General features: G+C 31.0%; 1 protein-coding gene across 4 annotated transcripts in view; it reads right to left on the bottom strand.

Annotated features, from left to right (window-relative positions):
- Nucleotides 1–22,230, bottom strand: part of LOC106458845 — a 129,401-nt gene that overhangs the window by 9,906 nt on the left and 97,265 nt on the right. For all 4 annotated transcript variants that reach the window (XM_013918399.2, XM_022385195.1, XM_022385194.1 and 1 more), the window contains 2 exons: nucleotides 11,703–11,875; nucleotides 2,116–2,322 (listed from right to left, as the gene is read on the bottom strand). In XM_013918399.2, the coding sequence (XP_013773853.1) occupies nucleotides 2,116–2,322; nucleotides 11,703–11,875 (380 nt within the window). The remainder of the gene's footprint in view (nucleotides 1–2,115; nucleotides 2,323–11,702; nucleotides 11,876–22,230) is intronic.

Below are 22,230 nucleotides of genomic sequence, written 5' to 3'. Positions count from 1 at the left end.
ATTATTTAATGTTATACAATAAAGCACATATCTAGGGAAGACAAACCCCTCTATTTTTTCAAACCACTGTATTTCAATCACCCGTATTCTTCAATGTTGTATAAACAAGCAAAGCTCTGTGGGAGGAAGTACAAATCTCCACCCCACACTGCATGTATGTTCTGTTTCAGATATTAATATCTAGGTTATTGAATGTTGTATAAGCAAGAGCAGATTTAAGGGAGGGATCCAAGAGGGTTAACCCTTCACCCCTTTTGTTTTTCAGGAATTATCAACTTATTTAGTGTAATTAATGATGAAAAAAGTTAATATTTTCACAGCAGCAAATAGTTTTGCCTGTACACAAAACACATAGTTTTTTATTTTTTAGAATTTTTCTACTCATCCCAAAAAACATTTTTGCAATAAACAATTTATCTCTTGAGAACATATTGTTCATCTCTTATTTTCATGCATTTGCTTTGGTTTTACACAGGCTTTGACTGAAACCTTGCTATGGTGCCACATCAAGTGATTTAATTTATTAATAAAACACGGCTTTTACTACAACTATAAAGAGGGTTTCAATACGATTGAATAGAACATGTATTAGACTATTACATACTAATAAATACATAGATTTTAAGTTTTTTATAATTTCTGAAAACATTTCTTTCATCGTGAATGATTGAAGTATTTATGTGTTACATTATCTCTTTGAAAGTTACAGAAATTGTCTTCAACAGGAAGACATCAGATAACTTGAGAAGAGGTGGGTGTTTTTACTTTTTAATAGATATGCCATGGCTTCATCGAGTTGCAGTGTTTGTAAACATGAGTTTTTGTTTTTTCAATTAAATAAAACTGTCATCAAGTGGGATAAGTTAAGTTTACTATTTAGAGAGTATGGTAGGTGATTATAACATATTGTAATGTTTATTCTTTTCAAAAAACATATATTGATAGTTTAACTGGTTACTTAAGGTAGCAGACCCTTAAAACTGGGTAAATTTACATGCTGAGGAAACACTGTTAAACATTTATTATAACCTTCAAGTTGAGCAAAAAACAAAAGTATGATATCACAATCTCTGAAGGTACAGTTTCAGTTATATATCTCATATGCATAATTAATGCAGCAGGGATAAAGAAATACATAACATAAATTGTTTTAACATCATAAATTTACTTTGGAATGATAACAATTTTTTAAATTGATACACATGCTCTTTGTGAACATCCTCATAGCTTGAATTAAGTGCAGAAAAACTATAATGGTTATTTTCTCAAAACTCAGATTTCACTGGGTCACCAATTTATTGGCATGATAACTTTACCATTAAAGTCTATATCAACATGAAATTTAGCAAACTTGTTGATATCACACTCTTCTTAAGTTTGAATTTTTTAAAGTTCAAAAATCTTTATCAGTTGTCTTGTTATGAGTCTACTTGCCACTAACAAAGGTATTAATTAAAATTAATTGGCCATAGCTCATTAACATTGCAGAAAATTTGCAATGTTTTAATTCAATCTACGAGGATGTTCACAAGAAAAGTGTATTAATTTTAACATGTTTTGTCATTCCTAAATAACGTTATGGTGTTAAAACATGTTTCAACTCTGTAGTATTTAAAAAAAAAGAGCAGAAGATTAATTAAAAGTTCATTTTCTATAAAATTTTTAGTCCAACAATGCAATTTTGCCTTTTTGTAACAGGTACACCCAGCTGGGTGTCTAAGGGCTATACTTATGTCTGTTTTTGTCTTGTCTCATGAGATAGTTTCTTGTTCCCAGCTATTCAAATAAACAGTACATAACTGGAACTGATCACACAGAAAACTTTTAGTCTAGTAAATATGTATTTGCATAGAAAATGTTACAGAATATCTTCTCATGATGTATTAAGAATATATAGTCATATCTGGTTAATTTAAAATTAGAAAATATTTGATTTTCAATGAAGTCCTACATCCAAACCATATTTTGAATTCTAAGTTCAACTACTTTAGCCTTTACAAAACAAACAAAAGATCTAAAAACTCCAATTAAATTTTCACAAATCATTATAATTTAGTGATGCACTTTAGATTAAAAACCAATGCAAAACATTTGTAGAAAATACAAACTACTTACTTTAATACGACATTTGAGTAGAAAGTTAAACTTATGATGATACAGTTTATTATAGAGTGTTATTACTTCCAAACACTGTGAACACACTGGAAAGAGGGTGTTGAAAGGTTTTTTTACTTCCACAGGAGGGTCCTCACTCAGTGTGACTGGGTCATACAAGTGGCCATAAAAGTGAGTCATTTGTTCTGCTTCGGCATTCCTACACACCTATAAAATATTACAGAATACACTCAGAAACTGGAATTAAATGTACAAAGTCCCACTCATAACTTTAGGCTTAATACATACTCTGAATCTGGGAGGATCAAAGTGTTCATACCATAACCTTTTCATAGATTCTTACCAATAACGTTCAATAAGCATGGTATCAAGACATATCTTATGATTAAAATTCTTATCTAAATTTTAGTTTATTTAATTCAAAAGAAAGTATTTAAATAAATTCTCATTCAATTCCCTGTGTCATGTGGCTCACCTGCACTCCGAATTCCTTATTTTATTTGTTTTTCTACCTTTTTTATGGGTTTCAACATGTCCAACTAATTACAAACTCATACTATAGATATTGGCAATCCAGAATATAAAATATGATTGTCCAATCTTTTTGCTTAACTCAGGTATTTTTGACATCAACATGATAAGCACTCCCATCTCTTTCTGTCTTTCAAGACATATCTATAAATTTCTTTGACATCACTGCTGTGCATTTTATAACCAACAGAAAGTTAACATTTTCCAACACTGAAAATGTATTTCTGACAGACACCTCCTCTGACATCTAGTTTTCACTATTCAGTGCTGCCCTCTATATGTGAACTTTTTTGCACTCCACTAGCCTTGAGGCTCCTACTTTATCTCATGTGATATTGCTGCACTGTTGCATGCAAATGAGCGTGCAATAACCCTCTACTAATAATAGTGTGACACTGTCTCCTAGTGCAGCTGGCTCCCTCTATACTGATTGTTTAGTCCTCATTTTGAAGTTAGGCAAGAAAGTAAGATGCCCCAGAAGTGGGGAGGAAGGGTGGGAAGTTTCAGGAGAAATATCTGTTGGTACATTTTCAGTGTTGGAAAATGTTAACTTCTGATACATAACCTCTACTCACATCTAGCTAGAATCCCATGATTAAGTGGTGGAGGGACTGGTGCAATGTTTTTACCTAAATAACCTCCCATCATAAAGCACCAGAAGAGAACCCATGGAGTGCAACACCCTACTTTGAAACAGTATAGGAACAAACTTGTGGGAGACAACACCTTGTATGTACCAGGGTAAACTCTTTGCCCAGAAAGGAAGGGAGGTACCACAAGGATTGACAGCAGATATAAGCACAGTCCAAAACCTGTATCAGACTTTTGGAAGAGCTATATGTGTAGTGTGACTAGGGTGCAACAGATCATACATGGTGGGTCAACTCTAGTCCAAAACCAGGCAGCACCATGAACTCAGCTTCTGGGCTGCACTAGGAAGAAGTTTCCTGTCATCTTTGCCTCAAATACAGTGAGGCAGAACAGAAAAGTAACATCTGCCCTACAACTAAGTGAGGACTTATAATGGCTGTCCCTGTGCCAATACAACACCAGACTATTCAGGAAACCAACTTCCAAGTAGCATTAGGATGGGGAAAAGACAGCCAGATGGATTAACTGTACTACAAAGACAGAACCACATCACACTACTCTCTACAGAGTGGAACTAGTCACATTCAGGAGGCATCCTGAATCACCCAACTGGCTAGGAACTGGTGAATGGCAAAAACTTCTATGCTTCACAAGAAGTAGAATGGAAGCATGGTGGAGAGTCTGGAGGAGTGCATCACCATAAGACAGTGTAATGGGTGACCACAAAAGCCCTATTTTTAAAAGCAGGCCAACACTAGGTTTTAAACTAGGCATGAAGGATGGGCAGGAATCCCCTGCATGTTTTACTCATGTTAGTCCATGAGTGGGTATAGTCTGAATTGGGCCTTATTTAAAAAAAAAGAGTGCCACAAGGATACCTTGAGTAGTCTTGTGGAACACCCTTTCTCATAGGTGAGTGATATATTAGGCCAGGACAGACCTACACTGTGTAGATTTTGATTAAGTATACCCTGGCAGGCAACACTTGCAACTGAGTGGGATCCTATAAGGGAATAGAGGGCTCTGTAAAAAGAAGATAAGAAAGACTTATCCAGTCAGAGATAGTATGATGTGTGAAGAATAGCAACCAGAGGCATTCTAACAGTAAGATGATGGAAATAGTGTGTGACAAAGGCACGAGTAGTCGTCCACATGCCTACCTGAACAGAAGATGGAAATGAGCAGTCAATAAAGGAGTTAGGTGATGAATTTGATGGGAGGACACCTGGAAATGCTGACATGCTTCTCCATCCAACAGAGAAGATGCTAAGCAGATAAGCTGTCAAACCCATCCAGTGAGAGTAACTAAATGTTGAATTCCTGTCAGTTGCAGGAATTGAGGTTTGAATAAAAGGATTTAAACTGAATAGTAAATACAGTGGCTAATAACATAAGCTTGTAAGGTTGACTCAGTACTTTCTGGCTACTTGTGTAGGGATTTTTGTATGGTTTTATGTATTCATCCCTACCTTGTTTCTGTACTTTTTTTAGCATTAAATTTTCATTACTGGTTTCCCCTCTTTTTTTTTTTAAAACAATTTCATTGAAGTAGGTTAGTAAGAGAACCTATGTTTTATTTTTATAATTCAATGGTAACACATATCGTAAATCATGAACCACGATAGTGATTCATAATAGGGATCACCCAGGAATTTTACAAAAATTCTAATTGAACATACAGGTAAAAACCATTTTAAAAAATAGACTTGTTATTGAAACAACACTCAAGACCTTCTATCTCAATAGATAAGGCTGCTAAAATACTGATAATAGCAAAGTTGATTTTCCCAATGTTAAACAAATTCAAAATTCATCCATTTGTTCTTCAGATTATATTTGTTTCACAGGCTACAAAAAAAACAGCTATGAATATTTTATTCAAACCTAGGCAAACCTACGAAAAATCTCCCGTGCAGGTCACAGGACTATTTTATGTTGATTCTTGAGAAAAAAGGGGATATTTTATGAGTTTTTTCATCACTACTGGCCAGATTTCTCTTCCAAGCCATTCAAGCACTGAAGTCTACAGCAAAAATGGTTAGGTATATGGCACCAAAATCTATGCACAGCAACTAAACAAACTCCTGAGAAAGTTGTATGGCTATTTTAAAGCTGATTCTTGAAATCCCACATTTCTACCCTGTATAACTTTCTAGCTTCTTCTTTGCTACCAACATAAGCTCTTCTAAACCATTCAAGCATTGCAGAAATATAGAAACTGTTAAACTATTCAGAAATGCTTCTTTTTATTAGAGTAAACAATATGTATATTTATAACAGTGTCTCTAGCCTTATTATTATTGATTATAGTTTTACAAGTTACTACAGAAAAAACAGCTATGAATATTTTACTGAAACCTGGTCAATAGTATTTATTGCAGTATTATGTCATAGGTAGGTTTAAAATTACTTCAAGCTCCTTCGTTTTTTGCCCTGAAGATTTTCTCTAAGTCCATCAATTTCTGATGTTGAAAAAATCCAGTATTTTACCAATGTGTATTAATTAGAAAATAATATGTGCAACTTATAGTGCATTAACTGGAAACTGCCATGTTGAGGATTCATGATTTCTTCAGTCCGTTGTTTCTCGAGTTAGCTGTTGTACTTTGTTTTTACATGGTTTTCTGTGACTATTTCAGTGAGTTTTCTAACAGTTGAAGATTACCATAGTAGATTTCTATACTCTTGTGAGTGATGATTTATTCTACTGATATTTGTACTTCGCTGAAATTGTGACTGCGTATTTTAGTATTATTTTATTATTAATATTCATATTTTTGTTTCACAAGCCTACGGCAAAATTGACTGGGTATTTTGCACCAAAACCTAATAAGATTTATTATATGAAATGCTGTGAAATCTATGACCTATTTAAAAAGTTGATTATTTTTAATTGAAAGTTGATTTATGTGCCAATAAATACACATGGGACAAAATATTTGGGTTCACATCGCAATTTGCGAGTCAAAACAACTCCAGTTGCAAATCACTTTCCTCTTTGCTTAGCATAATGTGCAAATCATTCCTTTCTCTTGTATGTTGTCTTCGAGACCTCCAACAACACAGTGAAAGTGCCATAACGTTTAGTTTGATAAATCAAAGTCAGAGCTGATGTTAATTTCTCAGAAATTCTGCCAAACAGTAAATACAGTATTTCCACACTTTGTCATATGCATGTAACAAACACTTACACTTTGAAGTAGTCTGTTCATGACATTTGGAATACATCCAGTCAGCACACACAATCTAGCCAACTAGACTAGAGTATGTACATACAGTACATGCACTGTACATTTAGCATTGGGCCAGTTACAAACTCTCACAATACGGGCAAGGTCCCAAAACCAACCATGTGACCATTTTTACTTGTATATAAATTTTAATACAGTATGGGTATCTTCACAAAATTTAGCAGGCTTTTAGTAAGCATTACAAGTCATTTGTACACAAATCAGTTTTTAATGAAGTATTTTTACTAAAGATTTGTATGTAAATATATCACGTCTTTTTTGATCAGTCAAAGTACAAAATTATTTTCATGTTAAAATTAAAAATACTTTTCTTCATCTCAAATGTCATTTGCACGATTTTTAAAACCTCCTAAATACATTTAAAATGTTTTTTTTTCAGCAAAATTTTATGTTTTATTGTTAATATTTTCTCTACACTACCTCTATACAAGGTTGGTCAATTTGACTGACCTCATAACCACCAAAAAAAATCAAAAATAAAATTATCCATTTCTCTAGAAATGACTTCAAATTGTAACATGAAACTATATTTGTTTATCTAAAGTAGGGTTAAACTTGTAATAGTATACATCTATATATATTTAAAGTTTATTAGTTTATTGTCCTTTGAACAGTGTTTAACTACTAGTACTATTTGCGGCAATATAAGTCACGCAACACTATCGAATTACATTACTCATGAGCTACTTCAAGCTGCTTTCATGTGTGCCTAGTAAAAAAATTTTTATTCTATTATTATTATTTACTTTACTTAATTTAACTTTACTTAACCTAGTTTCCTATTTTTACATTTTAGTTACTTTTATAATAATAAATACAGAATACAGATGAAAAACAAGAAATAAAGTACTTACCTGGGCCTTCTTATTTGTTATCGACTGTCAACGACATTTAACCCTACTTTTTCATACTAATGATAGTAATGCACTAAATAATTAAATAATGCTCCAAAGAACATATAATTATGATATAACTATCACAATTTTTCTGACTTTCTAACTATATGACAACAAGAGTGGTTACAAATTTATCCAAGCTAGTTGATATGTTTTCCATGGGAATGAAGCTTTTAATAAAAGAGAATTTCACAATTCTCTGTTGAGAAAACAATGTAATACAATAGGTCATTTGATAGATGAAAACCTTGGCTTTCTGTTGGTTATAAGTAATGTAGTATTAAACACAAGAGAACTATTAACAAATCATTAAAGAGAGGATGTGACAGGTGGGTGTGGCAAGAGGGGTCTGATTTTCTACTTGATGGCTCTATAACCAAACAAAATAGAAAGCTATAAAAATTATGGTTTGTCTGAGCAATGAAGATTTTATGATAAGTAATTTACGTTAAATTTTGTACTTCTTAGAGTGTTGATAAATAAATTAAGGAGGGGATGTCTACAGAAAAAATGTCATATTTCTCACTCTAGGAGAAATTCTGGATTTTTTAAAATATTTAAATAAATTAAAGAGTGGATGCCCATATAAAAAAATGTCACATTTCTCACACTAGGGGAAATTCAGGATTTTTAAATATATTTCCTTATAAAAATAAAAACTTCTATACTATTAAAATCTGAATTATTAGCTATGATTTTATGCTATACTAATTGGTATAACATAAGTAAAAGGTAGATAAATTAAATTTTGAATGTTAGTCACTAAAAATCTCGTGACATGCACAGTAGAGGATGCCCATGCAGAGAGGGGTAATTACTGCTAAAAAGTCATTAGACATTTTCTTCTTTTAAAAAGCCAAGAAGAGTGATGAGATCTCACAAAAGAACAACAACAAATAAACTAGATTAATTAGAAAAACGATTTGTGGCAACCTTGTTCAGTTGCAATATATTCAAGTTGTTTCTTTCTCTGGTTAATCGATTGTTGCATTATTTTGTGACAGCTGAGGTGTTTAGTATTTCTTGCAGTTTTGATTTTCATACCAGGAACTATTTTTTTCATGAAATGCCATGTATGGTACAATTAAATATTGAGGTTTAAAGTTGAATAAATGTGTTACAAAGAGTTAAGATTTTTAGTGCTGGATTTAGTTGCCATAATGGGTTAAAATGATGAATGTTAAAAAGATGCTAAGCAATATTTGTTAATTGCTAATCCAATTCAGTATTTATTTGCAGTTTCTATTAATCAAATCCACCAAACTATGTTGTCCCCTGATATATAATATATATGATGTTGTTGCAAGTGGCTTTTTTTGTACTCAACACTTGTTAATCACATGTTTACACAAAACCACCTCGCTCAGTAAATAATTGTTGGGTGGAAAAAAAGCCAATGCAGTTGTAAACTGTTGAAAAAGAAGTAACATTCAACTGAATGCATATTTGTAGCTTGAAGAAATAATGTCAACACAATGTCTCAAACCTTAAGCTTGTATGTTTACTTTTTTGTGGTTGCATTTTCACTTTAAGCTATGTAACTTGTTCTTCTGTAATTTTTTAAAGATCCCCATTCCCCCTTTTTAACTTAACAATTTTTAATGATCTTCTTAATAGCAGTACAACTGCACTAACTTTCCACAACAGGACATTATTCTTTTGATAAAACATTGCCTAGTTCGTATGCTACGTTTCCACCCTTTCACTGCCATTTTTGAGTTCAAGTATCATTATTTTTGCAAATGATGGACTGCAGAATTTCTCTTTGCAACCATTGTCAATCTCTTTCCACTTGTTTGCATTTCCATCACTGACTTTCATCTGTACTTTGATGCCAAAACGAACATGGTGCAGATTTATTAGGCAGAGCAAAGTCTAATTTCAAAAAAAAATTTGTGACTGGCCAGGAAGCCTTTCAGACTCCAGTATTGACTTCAGTGACTTATGACAAAGATTTTCTGTGGCATGTGTAAGAGAATTTCATTTGCAAAGTTTACTCGCTGGATTTGCCTTGGTCTTGTGAATGGCCAGATGAGTGTTGGAAAAAAGTGAGAAATAGCCAATCAATAGATTATTATAAAGTTGTTTAAATTATGACTATCTACTGCCAAGTTTTATTTGAGGTTTTTGTTAAGTCTTAAGATATAAAACTATACATATAACTCTGGATGTATTAAGTGTGTCATGAAATTTTGCAAACTATTAGTAGAAATTATAAATCTGCTATTCTCAAAAAAATTAATTTCTTAGTGAGGAATTTATAGTAAAACCTGTTTGTGAACTTCCAAAGTCTTTATTGAGTTAATCTGAGTGCAAGTGAACACGTGAATAAGACAGACCAATGTTCTGTTGAAAACAGTAGTATTACCCCCCCTAAAAACAAACATTTCTTTATGTTTACAAGACACTGTTTAATTCACTAAGTATTTGGTTGTTATTTAGAAGCTAAATGTGTTTTGCTGAGTAAAGGGATGTAATGAATAAACTATTTGGTGATGATAAATAAAACCATAGAATGTATCAAGTATTGTACAAAACATATCAACAGTGTTTGTTGCTGCTATTACTGTAGCCAACATCAGTGTTGTTAGAACTAATAAGAAACAATAAAGACTTCTTGTTTTCTTCTAGCATTCATATACTGTTTTTATCCAAATTTACCTTTCAAAATCTAAAAATTGAGCTTTAAAAAGGTATATGCATCTTAGAAGTAGAATTTAAATAATCTCTTTCATTACCGTTCTTCTAAATAGCAATGTTTAATACAGAGGTATTTTAATTACCATAAGAAAAGGTTAGGCCTAATTATTTTTTGGTTATTTGTACAAGTGATAGATTCAGATATACATTCTTAATTTGTTTTTGACTGTAAAAATATGCATATGGTATCTTGAAGTATTATAAGTGCTATTGAACACTTTTGCTACGGCCATCATTTTCTGTGCATGTCACAAGGTTTTAGCAAATTACATTCAGAATGTAATTAAACTACTTTCTTAACATGGTATAAAAATAAACTTGGAATTATTATGTAGCTAACAACCTACATTTTAATATCATATAAGTTATGTTTTAATTTTACAAGGCAATATTAAAAAATAATCCTAAATTTCCCCTAGTATGAAAATTGTGACATTTGCTCTCTAGCTATTCCCTCTTCTCTGATTTATTTATCATCCCTGAAGTACAAAATTTAATGCAAATTATTCATTATAATATTGTCATAACTCAGGAAAAGCATACTTTTTACAATCTTCAATCTTAGTTAGTTACAGAGTCATCAACTAAAAATCAGACACCTCTCGTCATGCCCACCTGTCACATCCTCAAATTGCCAACAGTTCTCTCCAATGTTTAATACTATATTATTTATAATCAATAGAAAGCCAAGGTTTTAATCTATTAAATGACATATTATATTACATTGTTTCCTGTACAAAGAATTATTTCTCTTTCAGTTCAAACTTTATTCCCATAAGAAACACATCTAAGAGCTTAACTGAATTTTTAACGGCTTTTGTCACAGTTAGAAAGCCAGAATATTGTAATAATTATGGGACATTGTCTACTTTTGGATGTTATTATTAATAATAATAAAAATGTTTCATGATATATGCTCGCAAACAACTCACAAGTGGCCCATGCTTTATGTAATTCAATAGGTAATATGAGCTATACATTTGCCAAGTGATTTACAACTTCCGTGGCACAAATATTAGTTAGACACAGTACAAAAGGCAATAAAACAATAAAATTTAAGTAGAAACAGATGTACATTATTATGTGTTTAAAGTTATTCAGGATAAACAACTGTAGTTTCATGTTATAATTTGAAGTCATTCTAGAAAGAAAATAGGATAATTTAAATTACTCTTTTTCTATTTTTTTGGTGGTTATGAGGTCAGACAAATTGAACAACTTTGTATAGGGTAGCAAGAATAACAGATAAAATATAAAGTTTGAGAAAAAAATTTAAATTTATCTAGGAGGTTTTCAAGATTATGCAAATAAAATTTGAGATTTTTCAGATAAAGAAAAGCATTTTTAATCTTAATATGAAAATTACTTTGCACTCAAAGCAGTCAACACTTCGACTTCATATATTCAAGGAGAAATATCTTGTGAAAATACTTCATTAAACATTCGCACACATTGACTGTTTTGTGCCTAGTGGGGCAATAACCTTTCCATATAATGTACTAAATCTCAAAGCAAAAATAATTTTCCTTTGTAGAATACGATATGTCATAACAAAAACAATGTTTTTGATATAGTATTCATAAAAATTTGCTTATGACAAACCAACAAAAAACAGTACCTGACACTGAGTAGACTCTGATTCTTTCAAAGACGTAGTGTTGACAGAAGGAAATAACTCAGCACAGCGACAGAGTTCTTCATTCAAAGAACTTGAATACTGCTGTAGTAACGTTTTCATCTTCTCAGCTGAAACATCTTCAATTCTTTTCATACAGGATAGAAAGTACTCATCTATATAAACAAATATAACAGCTCATATAACTGAAACATCAATAATACTTTTCAAAAGTATAGAAATTACTAGCCTATATAACTGAAAATTTCACTGATAAGTATGTGTGCAGTATTCTTTCATATGAACGACTTTAATATTATAATTTCAAAATTTTCTAAACTTTAGGACACTTTAAAGTAAGTAATGAAAAATAAATAAATAAGAACACTAATAAAATCTAGCAATTCTTTTTTTACTAAGTGTTCATTGATAAACAGATGTTATAGATTCTATGGGTCGATGAAATGTAAAGTCTGATTAGACAACATAGAAAAAGATGATTTCCTTAACTCGATATATACGAGTAGGTCAAAGTGCACATCACAATATTTTTTACAGTTACATTCAAAAGTTAATAAAACTACTTTATTATCAATATATTTTAATAAACCTGGCATAAAAATGTAGTTTATAATTTAAATTTTAATATTAAACAAGTTTCAATTTCTTATTTTCAAATGCACTTATTTAAACAAGTTCTCAATCTTGACTTTTATTTATCAAATGACATTTTTGTGTCTGGACTGTGCATTTTAGAATTTCTTTCCACTCCAATATTATCTTCAACATTTCCAAGGACTCAACATTTATACATTAGATACTCCTGAACTAAATGGAAAATTTATAGCATTTATTCTTCTTGCTTTAACTCTCAACACAGGCTCGGTCAATTTGACCGACCATGTGACCTCTTTGTACTCGTTTAAAGTCTTTATAGATTTAATACTTCTAACTTTTAACATAGCATGTATATTTTCATGAAATTTGGTAGTCTTTCAGTTGACATTACAAGGCTTTCACGTACAAAAATTTATATTTTTTTAGTGAAGTATTTTTAACAAACTAAAATAAAGATATGTCCAGGAATATATTGATTATTTGTTTTCAATAGTCCATGTGCAAAATAATTTACAAGTTAAGATTAAAAATACTTTTCTTCATCTTAAAAACCTCAAATTTCCTTTGTATAATCCCTAAAACCTCCTAGATACAATTCAAAAGTTTTCTTCAGTAAAACTTTATATCTGTTATTTTCTCTACGCTATCTAAATACAGGGTCGAACAAATGAAAAAAATATATATAAAAAAAATCCAAATTAACCTTTTTTCCTTTCTAGAATGACTTCAAATTGTAACATCAAACTACATAAATAGTTTTAAGCTCGTAACAGTATACATCTATTTATACTTAAATTTTATTGATTTATTGCCCCTTTGATTGTCCTTTGATGTCTAACCACAATCCGAGCCATTATAAATTGTAAGTCACTCGGGGAACGTGAAACTCATGTTATGTTCACGAATTACATTATCCACGAGCTGCTTGTTTGCATGTCTCGTGAAACATTTTTATTATATTATTTATTTTATCTAATCTTGACTAACCTAAAAAGATCTCTATTTTTAGATTTTAGTTACTTTATAAGTAGCCAATGTGTTATGTAATTCAATAAGGAACACAAGCTCCAGGTTTGCCAACTGATTTACAAGTTTTATGGTGGAAATGTTGATTTAGACACAGTTCAAAGGGCAATAAAACCTAAGTACAAACAGATGTATAATGTGATGAGTTTAAAGCTATTTAGGATAGAAAAATACAGTTTTATGTCAGAATTTGAAGTCATTCTAGAAAGAAAAAAAAGTAATTTATATTTACTTCAAATTTTTTTGGGTGGTTATCAGGTTAGTCAAATTGACCAACCTCATATATATATTTAGAGTAGATAAAATATAAAGTTTTACTGAAAAATAACATTTTAAAATTATTTAGACAGTTTTAAAGATAAGTTTCAGATAAATGAAAGTATTTTTAATCTGAACAAGAAATCACTTTGCACTCAGACTAGTAAACAGATCCACTTAATATATTCACAGACAAATCTTTATTGAAAATACTTAATTAAAAAATCTAATTTTTTGTATACAAAAGTCTTGTAATGTCAGCTGATAGTCAGCAAAATTTTATAACATGGTTATGAACTCGGTCAATTTGACCAAGCCTGTGTGGAAAGAATTAATAGTTATATGTCATAAACTGAAACTCAGGTGCCATGCCCCTCCTAGAGAATGCTGTCTTTAAAAAATGTGATTAATTCTCTTATGGATTTTAATATTGGATTATTTATAGCAAATAGAAAGAAATTTAATTTATTGTCATTCCTTAAGAGGTTAGAGTGTTCTCATGATCAGTTTTGAGATATTCTGCATCAATTTCATTATTTCCTATCACAAAGATAGCCTCAACCAAGTAAGAAAAGTACTTTAATGCATATATATCTCAGTTAGAAAGCCAGTTAAATTAGTTTTAGACCACTGTTTTTTCTTGAAGTTTAATATTTTGTGTTCTAAGTTGTATATTTAAAATAAATAAAAATGAAGTACTAACAACTCTCTTACAAAAAATGGTTTAACATTCATAGAGACTCAGAGAACAAAAAAAATGATCATATTTAAATGCTAAATTTACTGTTATTTATTGCTACATTAGGTAAGAAAAATCAAATGAAAAAATCTAATTCAAGAAAAACACAACTGGATAGCACAAGCATGCTGGTAACTCAATGCTAGGTTTACACAAAGCCTCTCTGCTATGGCAACTTGCTTTGGCAATAATCTAAGTGGCAGTAAAGCAATAAATCTAAATGACCATGAAATTTAAATTGTATTAGCTTTAGCTGTAAGAACAAATAGTGTGTAATTTTGTGTAACAGTATGCAGACGTTCTAAAAAGAAACAAATGGTAATTTAATTTATTTCGTAATTTTTTGTGGTGGTTACAAGGTCATTCAATTTGACCAAGCCTGTATACAGCATTAGGTTAGAGAAACTAACAGACAAAATACACAGTTATATTTAGGAGGTTTCAAGGGTTTATGCAAATGTAATTAGAGAACTGTAAAATAAAAAAAAATCATTTTCAATTTTAATAAGAAAATTGCCTTGCACTCAGAGTAGTCAGTTTGAGTTATGCTCCGACTCTATATATTCACAGACAAATCTTTAATAAAAACACTGAATTAAAATTGATTTTTTTATGTACAAAAGGCTTGTAATTTTTACTAAACACTTGGCAAATTTCAAGAAGATGCACTTACTACATTAAAGTTATAGTATGTATAGTTTCATGGTTAGATGGTGGTTAAATTGGTCAAAACGATGAAACCTGTCAATGAAGAGCTAATAAAAAATCAAATATCAAAGATGCTTTATGATTTCATTTGAGATCTAAAATGCCACTAGGAAAACATTGTAATTTGTATGATAAAACTTATGACGAACAAGATGTCCATGAACATTAAAAATTCATGTTATATTTAATTAAGGCTTGCTTATTCATTAGTGAATAAGTGATAAACTGTAACATGTGCAATATAAGTTGCTTTTGTTTATTGATTTGTTTCTGACCTATAAGGCCAAAGAACAATGTTTAATTTAAATTAGTAAAACACTTTGAGACTGACTATTTTGCAACTGATAATACGTATGTACTAGAGGTGTGTATCTCATCACAGTAGTCGATACAATACATATCTAGATATTGATGCATTGATATGATACGTACATAGATACAACAGTTCACCAACAGTTTGTTACAAAGTTTGACAGTCTTGTCTGTAATTTATTATCTGTATTACTATCATTGTCCTATTTAACTACTTCACATTTCAAATTCTCAGGTTTGATCAACTAAATGGCAGCTGGCAATAAAGTAAAATAAAAAGTTAATATCTGTCTATCTATTTTGTTATTGTTAAATTGTTAGGTTACTTTAGATGTAATGTTTTTGATAAAAGAAATGAAGACAACATGTAGTACTCAATACTCATCTTCCTTTATTGAATCATTAATTTTTAGAAACAATACTTTATTAGAAGTTCTGATTTTTTCTGTACAAAAGACTTGTAATGTTTACTGAAAGCTTGCTAAATTTTGTGAAGATACATAAATGGTATTGTATCGGACGATATATCGATACAATCACATCACGGCTTCATGATACAATACTCGTATCATATCACTGTATCGCCACACCTTTAATATGTACACCCAATACATATATATATATATATATATACATACCTATGCAAAAACAAGGTTTAAAGGAGAGAGAGGGGGGACATATTTTTAGTACTATATGTAAATTCACATCTGAATACTTTCTAAAGATTAGAATATCGCTATTTATGTGCATTTTTGTGATACAGAACATTTTTTTAGCATATCTTGCACAATGTTAAAATTGGAAGGATATAACCTTACTTCATTTCTAAAATTAAGAACTTTTGTTCTATTTTATATAGTTGTATGAAAATGTTACCAGCACATGACCATCAGATATTTCTGTTCAACTAATAATCACAGAGCAAAACAACATTTCTTTCTGGTTTATCCAGATTCACAATGAGAAGTTAGTGGATGTGTTATCATAAACTAGTCTACTGGACACCCTGAAAAGTCATGGAAGATAACCTATGGCATGTTATAACTGTTATTTGTACAACATGACCATTAGAATTATCAGGCCACTATAAAGGTCTCAATCTGGATTTGAGACCACTTCCTACTGGCTTAATACATCTGACTTAAGAAAAAAAAACACCTTTCTGCTATGCAGCTGATCATTCAAGTTGTACTAGCTGTTGTTTGGATCATAAAAATTGGAAACAATTATGTAATAACTTATACCAGAGGAGCTGCTAAAATTCTACAATAATAATTACAATGAACAAAAAAAGTCTTAATTCTGAATAAAATACAAATCACAGAAAATTTCTATTGCACTCTGATCCAGATCATCAGAGTGGTCATACAATTTCAAGTAGACATATTGGACAGGACAGAGGTGGCATGGAGGACATGGCTATAGACAAAGAAATAAAGATGGCAAGGCGATCCTTGTAGATGGTTCAGGCACATGATTTGGTTATAGTCAGTACATTTTTTTTAGAAAAGAGAACACCTGAAAATATATAGAAATGGAAATGTTAAGAGTCAAATAGATTACCTATTGGTTAGGAGAGAAGAAGTGAAAATAGTGAAAAATTTTATGTAGACTTATAGCATGGACGTATTATGCTACAGCACAGGATTCTGGTGATTGACTATGAAGGAAAATGCCCAGGAAGGATGGTGGTAAAACAGTGTACCCTCAAAATAAGGTAGTAGAGACTGAAAGAAACGGATACATCAAAAGATTTTTGACCAGATGTTGAAGAAGTGAATGCATATTGAATGGGATAAAAAATATAAACAAGATATGGGGAGGTTTTAAAATTTTTATTAGATGTAGTGACCAAAATTGTTAGAAAGAGAGGGGGAGAAAATTGTGTGCAGACTAGCCAAAAACAGGGAAATGAAAACAAGGGACACAGAAAAGGTGAATTCGATTAAGAAAAATAACGGCAAGGTGATTGCAAGTGTTATAAATATCAAAAAGATATCAAATATCAAAACCTATTAAATGAAGAGAACAAATGAAAGAAACCAGGGAAAAGCAAAAAGCTAAGAAATGGTCGAACACATTACAGTGGTGGAAGTAGAGAGAGAATGTTAGAGAAAATGAAAAATGAGAAAGCATTAGGCTCAGATGATATACCTATTCAAGCATTTAAGAAACTAAAAAAATTAGGGACACAGGCGCTGTTCAGGCTTTTCAATGTTATAATGACAGAAGGGAAGATGAAAGATGCCTGGAGGGAAAGTATCCTTGTACAAATATCCAAACGAAAAGGTGAAGTGCAAGACACAGCAACTGTTGAAGCATAAATGAAGCTTTGGGAGATGGTTGTGGATAAAAGCTGGGATAGAAATAGGGACAGAAAATTTTGAATTTCTGCCTGGTAGATCAACAACAGATACCATATTTAATTTCACAGTGCATATTGGTGTATAGAAGACATTTTAATACTAGAAATAAACTATCTTAAAACACTAACTTTGTTATTTTTATTTAATTGGACACAAAACATTTCACTTTACAACTTCTTCAGGAGCATTCCACTAAAACTAGTAGAATGCTCCTGAAGAAGCTGTAAGTGAAACACTGAGTGTCCAATTAAAAAGTAATAGATTTGGTGTTATAAGGTCATTTATTTCTAGTATGAGAATACCATACATATCTATTGAGAGGGTTAACAGAGAAGTTTGGTAAAAAGTGAAAAGACTTGTACATAGCATTCATTGAGCAGGAAAAAGCTCATGACAGAGTGTCAAGAGAGTGGATATGGTGGTGGTGCTTAAGAAAAAGGAACATACCAGAACCATATTTGAGGCTGATCCTAGATATGTACGAAAGAGTAGAAACATTTGTAAGAAGTGTGGTAAGAAACCATTTCCTTTTATTATGGTGCTGGACACAATATTTAGGGGCATAAAGACAAGTGCCATGGTCTATGTTATTTGCAGACGATGATGTATTTTGTGGAGAGAACAAAAGTGGAATTTAAAAGGTTGAAAGAATGTCTAGAGATATGGTTTGAAAATAAGTAGGACAGAACACATGGTAGCAAAATTCAGTGAAGGGGAAGTAAGAAAGGATGACAAGGTGCTTCTTGATGGTTAAGAGTTAAAGAAATTGGAGACATTTACATATCTTGAATCAACTGTGCAGGCAGAGAGTGAGTAAAGAGGCCAAGGAAAGAATAAACAAAGCATAGATAAAGTAGAAATAAGTTAGTGGAGTAGTGTGTGATAGACACAAGCCAAAAAAGCTGAAAGGGAAGATTTGTGATGCAGTGATAAGACCATTCATGTTGTATGGGCTTACTGCCGGAGTTTAAGAAAGAAAGAAGAGCAGAATGATGAAAATGGCAGAAATGCAAATGTTGAGGTGGATGACAGAGATGTCAAAGAAAGACTGCATTAGGAAAAAAACCATTAGTGAGAGGGTGAAAGTAGTAACAATTATGGAGAAGGTAAGATAACTCACCTTAGATGACTCAGTTATATGGTAAAAAAAAGAATATGTTGGTAGGAGAGTGATAAATATTACAGTGGAAGGAACAAGAGGAAGACTGAAGAAAAGGTGGATGGATGTAGTGAGAAAGGACATGAGAAAATGTGGTGTGAATGTAGCTGTGAGACAGAATAGGAATACTGAAAGGGTGAGCATGTTCAGTGATAGGAAATGTAGCTTGTAACAAACATTATTTGCTTATTTAAGAAATAAGCTAACTTATTATCATCAGCTGGACTGGAATTGCATTATTTTTTACCAAATAATCCAAAAGAACCCACCCAATGATAGAATACATTCAAATTATCCTTCACAAATTTTATGTGATGAACAACCTATGTTTCTTTTAAGAAGTTTATTCATCTATCATATTTTGTCCTTAGATTTTCATACAATGAAAGAAATGTGTGGGTACAATTAAAAAAGGTAATATTATATGGTTTTCAGAGCTTAGATAAAATAAGCAGTCAAAAATGGGGTAAAATTATTGTACTTCTACTCATTCAAAACATATAGCAAACAAGGGAGGACTGGCACAAAAGAAATCAGTGGTAAATATTAATTTGAACTAAGGTTTGACACTGCAGCATATATACTGATATTCTTTATGAATATTGTTCTGATAATTTTGTTACTGGTGAATTAGTCTCCACAGCCACTAGGCTAGATCTGAGGACTTTAAAAACCTAATGGCACATGGAAAATCTGAAATGATGGAGAGGTGTAATGGTCTAAGATGTTGCGTTTGTGTTGATAGCTTCCCCTGGAAGCTGGGGTTAAAATCCCACTTTGGAAGAAATCTTACTTGTAATCAGTCTTAAAATAAAGTACCATAGTAAAATGGATTATAGCTGTTAAAGGTTAAGAGAAATAAGAATTTAAAGTTTGGTAAAAAGATATTGCTTGCTGTTTTTATCATTTGTCATCTTGCTCTTTACCAGGCTCGGTCCCAGAGACTGACCTCATAACCATTTTGTGCTTGTTATAGTTTTCATACTTCTAATTTTTTAAAACAGGATGCATATGTTCATGAAATTTTGCAGATCATTAGTAAACATTACAAGGCTTTTGTGCACAAAATATCTGATTTATTTTGTTAAATTTTAAGATTTTTTTAAGTAATGATTTGCTTGTGCATTATTTTTTTTTCAAATGCTGACTATCCAACATGCAAAGTAATTTTGATTTTAAGATTAAAAATACTTTTATGCTTCAAAAAACTGTCAAATTACACATTAAAAATCTCTATAACTTGAAGATAATTATTTTATCTATTATTTTCACTATTGTATCTCTGTGTTGGTTTGGTTGATTAGACAGACCCCATAACCACCATAATAAACTGGGAAATATATATAAATTACCCATTTTTTTATTCTAGAATGATTACAAATTATAACACAAAACCACAAATGTTTAATCTAAATAGCTTAAATCTTATAACATTATACATCTATATATATTTATTTTATTGACCTTTCAGCCATGTCTGACTAACATTACAGAAGTCGCAATGATGTGGCGCATGTGCACTCATGTTAGCATATCCAATAGTATAAAAACGGCCTTCTTCTAATTGACCAGTATCTTTTAAATATAGTCACATTTCAGTTATAATACATTACATATATATGTTATTACTATTTACAAATAAATTTTTAAATTTCAGTTATTTTTCTTAAAATGTAAAACAGTAAATAAAGAAATATATAGAAAACAATGATCTCTACTACTTAAGATTATAAAGAAGTTTGTACTCGCTTGCCGTAACTTGCATATTAAGCCTTGTTGAATTTTGCATGTGGAAGATGTAAAACGTTTTTAGGTTATATATACGCATTTTAAATTAACAAAAAATTATAAATTACTCTACCAATGTAACAGAAATTGATCATAATTTATCAGGCTTACTAACTAAACTGTATTTGGGTCTAAAAATATTGTTTCTCAAACAACATTTTTACTCACCCCTTCCTTCCGAAATTGGAGACAAAAGAAATAATCTTGAGAAATTACCACCTTCAAGAAGATGAGAAAACCATGTTGGGAAAATTCTGAGCTTTTGATTGGTTAAAAATGTGATAGAGCAGAGCAAATGTATGTAAGTGTATGTATATATATATATATATATATATTGTATGAAAATGGGTGCAATTTTTAACATAATCACTGTAGTTTATGTAATAAGGACTCATAAATTGACAAAAACTATTAATTACTCACAAGAGTGATATAACAACTGGAGCACAAATTTTATATTTCCCTAAATTCTATAAAGTAACAGAAATGATACTGATTGTCAAAACAAAAAGTAGTGATATCTGATAAAAACATTTTTACGTACAAAAACAACCAACTTCAAAATACAGGGTCAACCATATAAATGTGTGATATAAAAAAAAGAGCCAACATGTGTAAAAGGGCAAAAGCTTTCAAGATGTAATGTAAAAGTGTGTAAAATAACAAAAAACTGTGGATACACTGGCATGTTGCTCTTGTTGCAGTTGCAATAAAAAAGATAATGGGGAATATTCCCCTTTTTATTTAACTTACCCACTTCTAGAGATCTGCAGAGTTAATATTTAACTTACAATAGAGGCATTGAACCATGTTTTATTTTACTGCAATTGACTGGCAAGATCTGTATATTTGGTTGGTCTAATTAGATCCTGATATGTAGGAGGGAGAAATGTCATTCAGACTTTTTGTTCATGGTAAACTATAAGTAATAAGATTTTATCAGATCTCCAGGTATTATCTTATTTATAACAGAAGCATTAAATGATGTTAAGTTTAATGCATGTAATTGGCAAGATCTGTGTAATTGTCTTCCTGTATGTGATTGGTGTAATTAGATCTTGATGTTTTATAAGATCTTACTTATATTAGAAGCATTAAATGATATGATTTAGTTGCATGTGATTAACAATATCTGTGTAATCTTCTTCCTATGTGTGTGGTTGATCTAATTAGATCTTAATATGCAAAATGTCTTTCAGATTTTGTGTTTTGGGTAAATATACCTTTTGATGTTGGTTATTTTTTGTTCAGAAAGTCGGCTGTATCATATTCAGAAAGAGGTAACAGCTTACGATGGAATTATTGCACATAAAAAATATCAAACTTTTCATCAATGAAATCAGTGGAAATACGTTTATTTTCACAAAATGTTCTCTATTATAAACTGTTAGTTTGACATATTTTTAAAAAGCCAGAAAATAACTGTACCTAAGTTAGTGTTATAAATAATGCATATACAAGTTAAGTTAGTGTTATAAATAATGCATATACATGTTAATGTTACAGTTTTATCAACAAATGCAAAACCTGCTGCTAAGATAAAAGTTTTTTATTTAC

The sequence above is a fragment of the Limulus polyphemus genome, unplaced genomic scaffold (assembly GCF_000517525.1).
Source record: "Limulus polyphemus unplaced genomic scaffold, Limulus_polyphemus-2.1.2 Scaffold522, whole genome shotgun sequence".
NCBI lineage: Eukaryota > Metazoa > Arthropoda > Merostomata > Xiphosura > Limulidae > Limulus > Limulus polyphemus.
The sequence above is the reverse complement of the archived record's forward strand: the minus strand, read 5'-3'. Positions and strand labels throughout refer to the sequence as shown.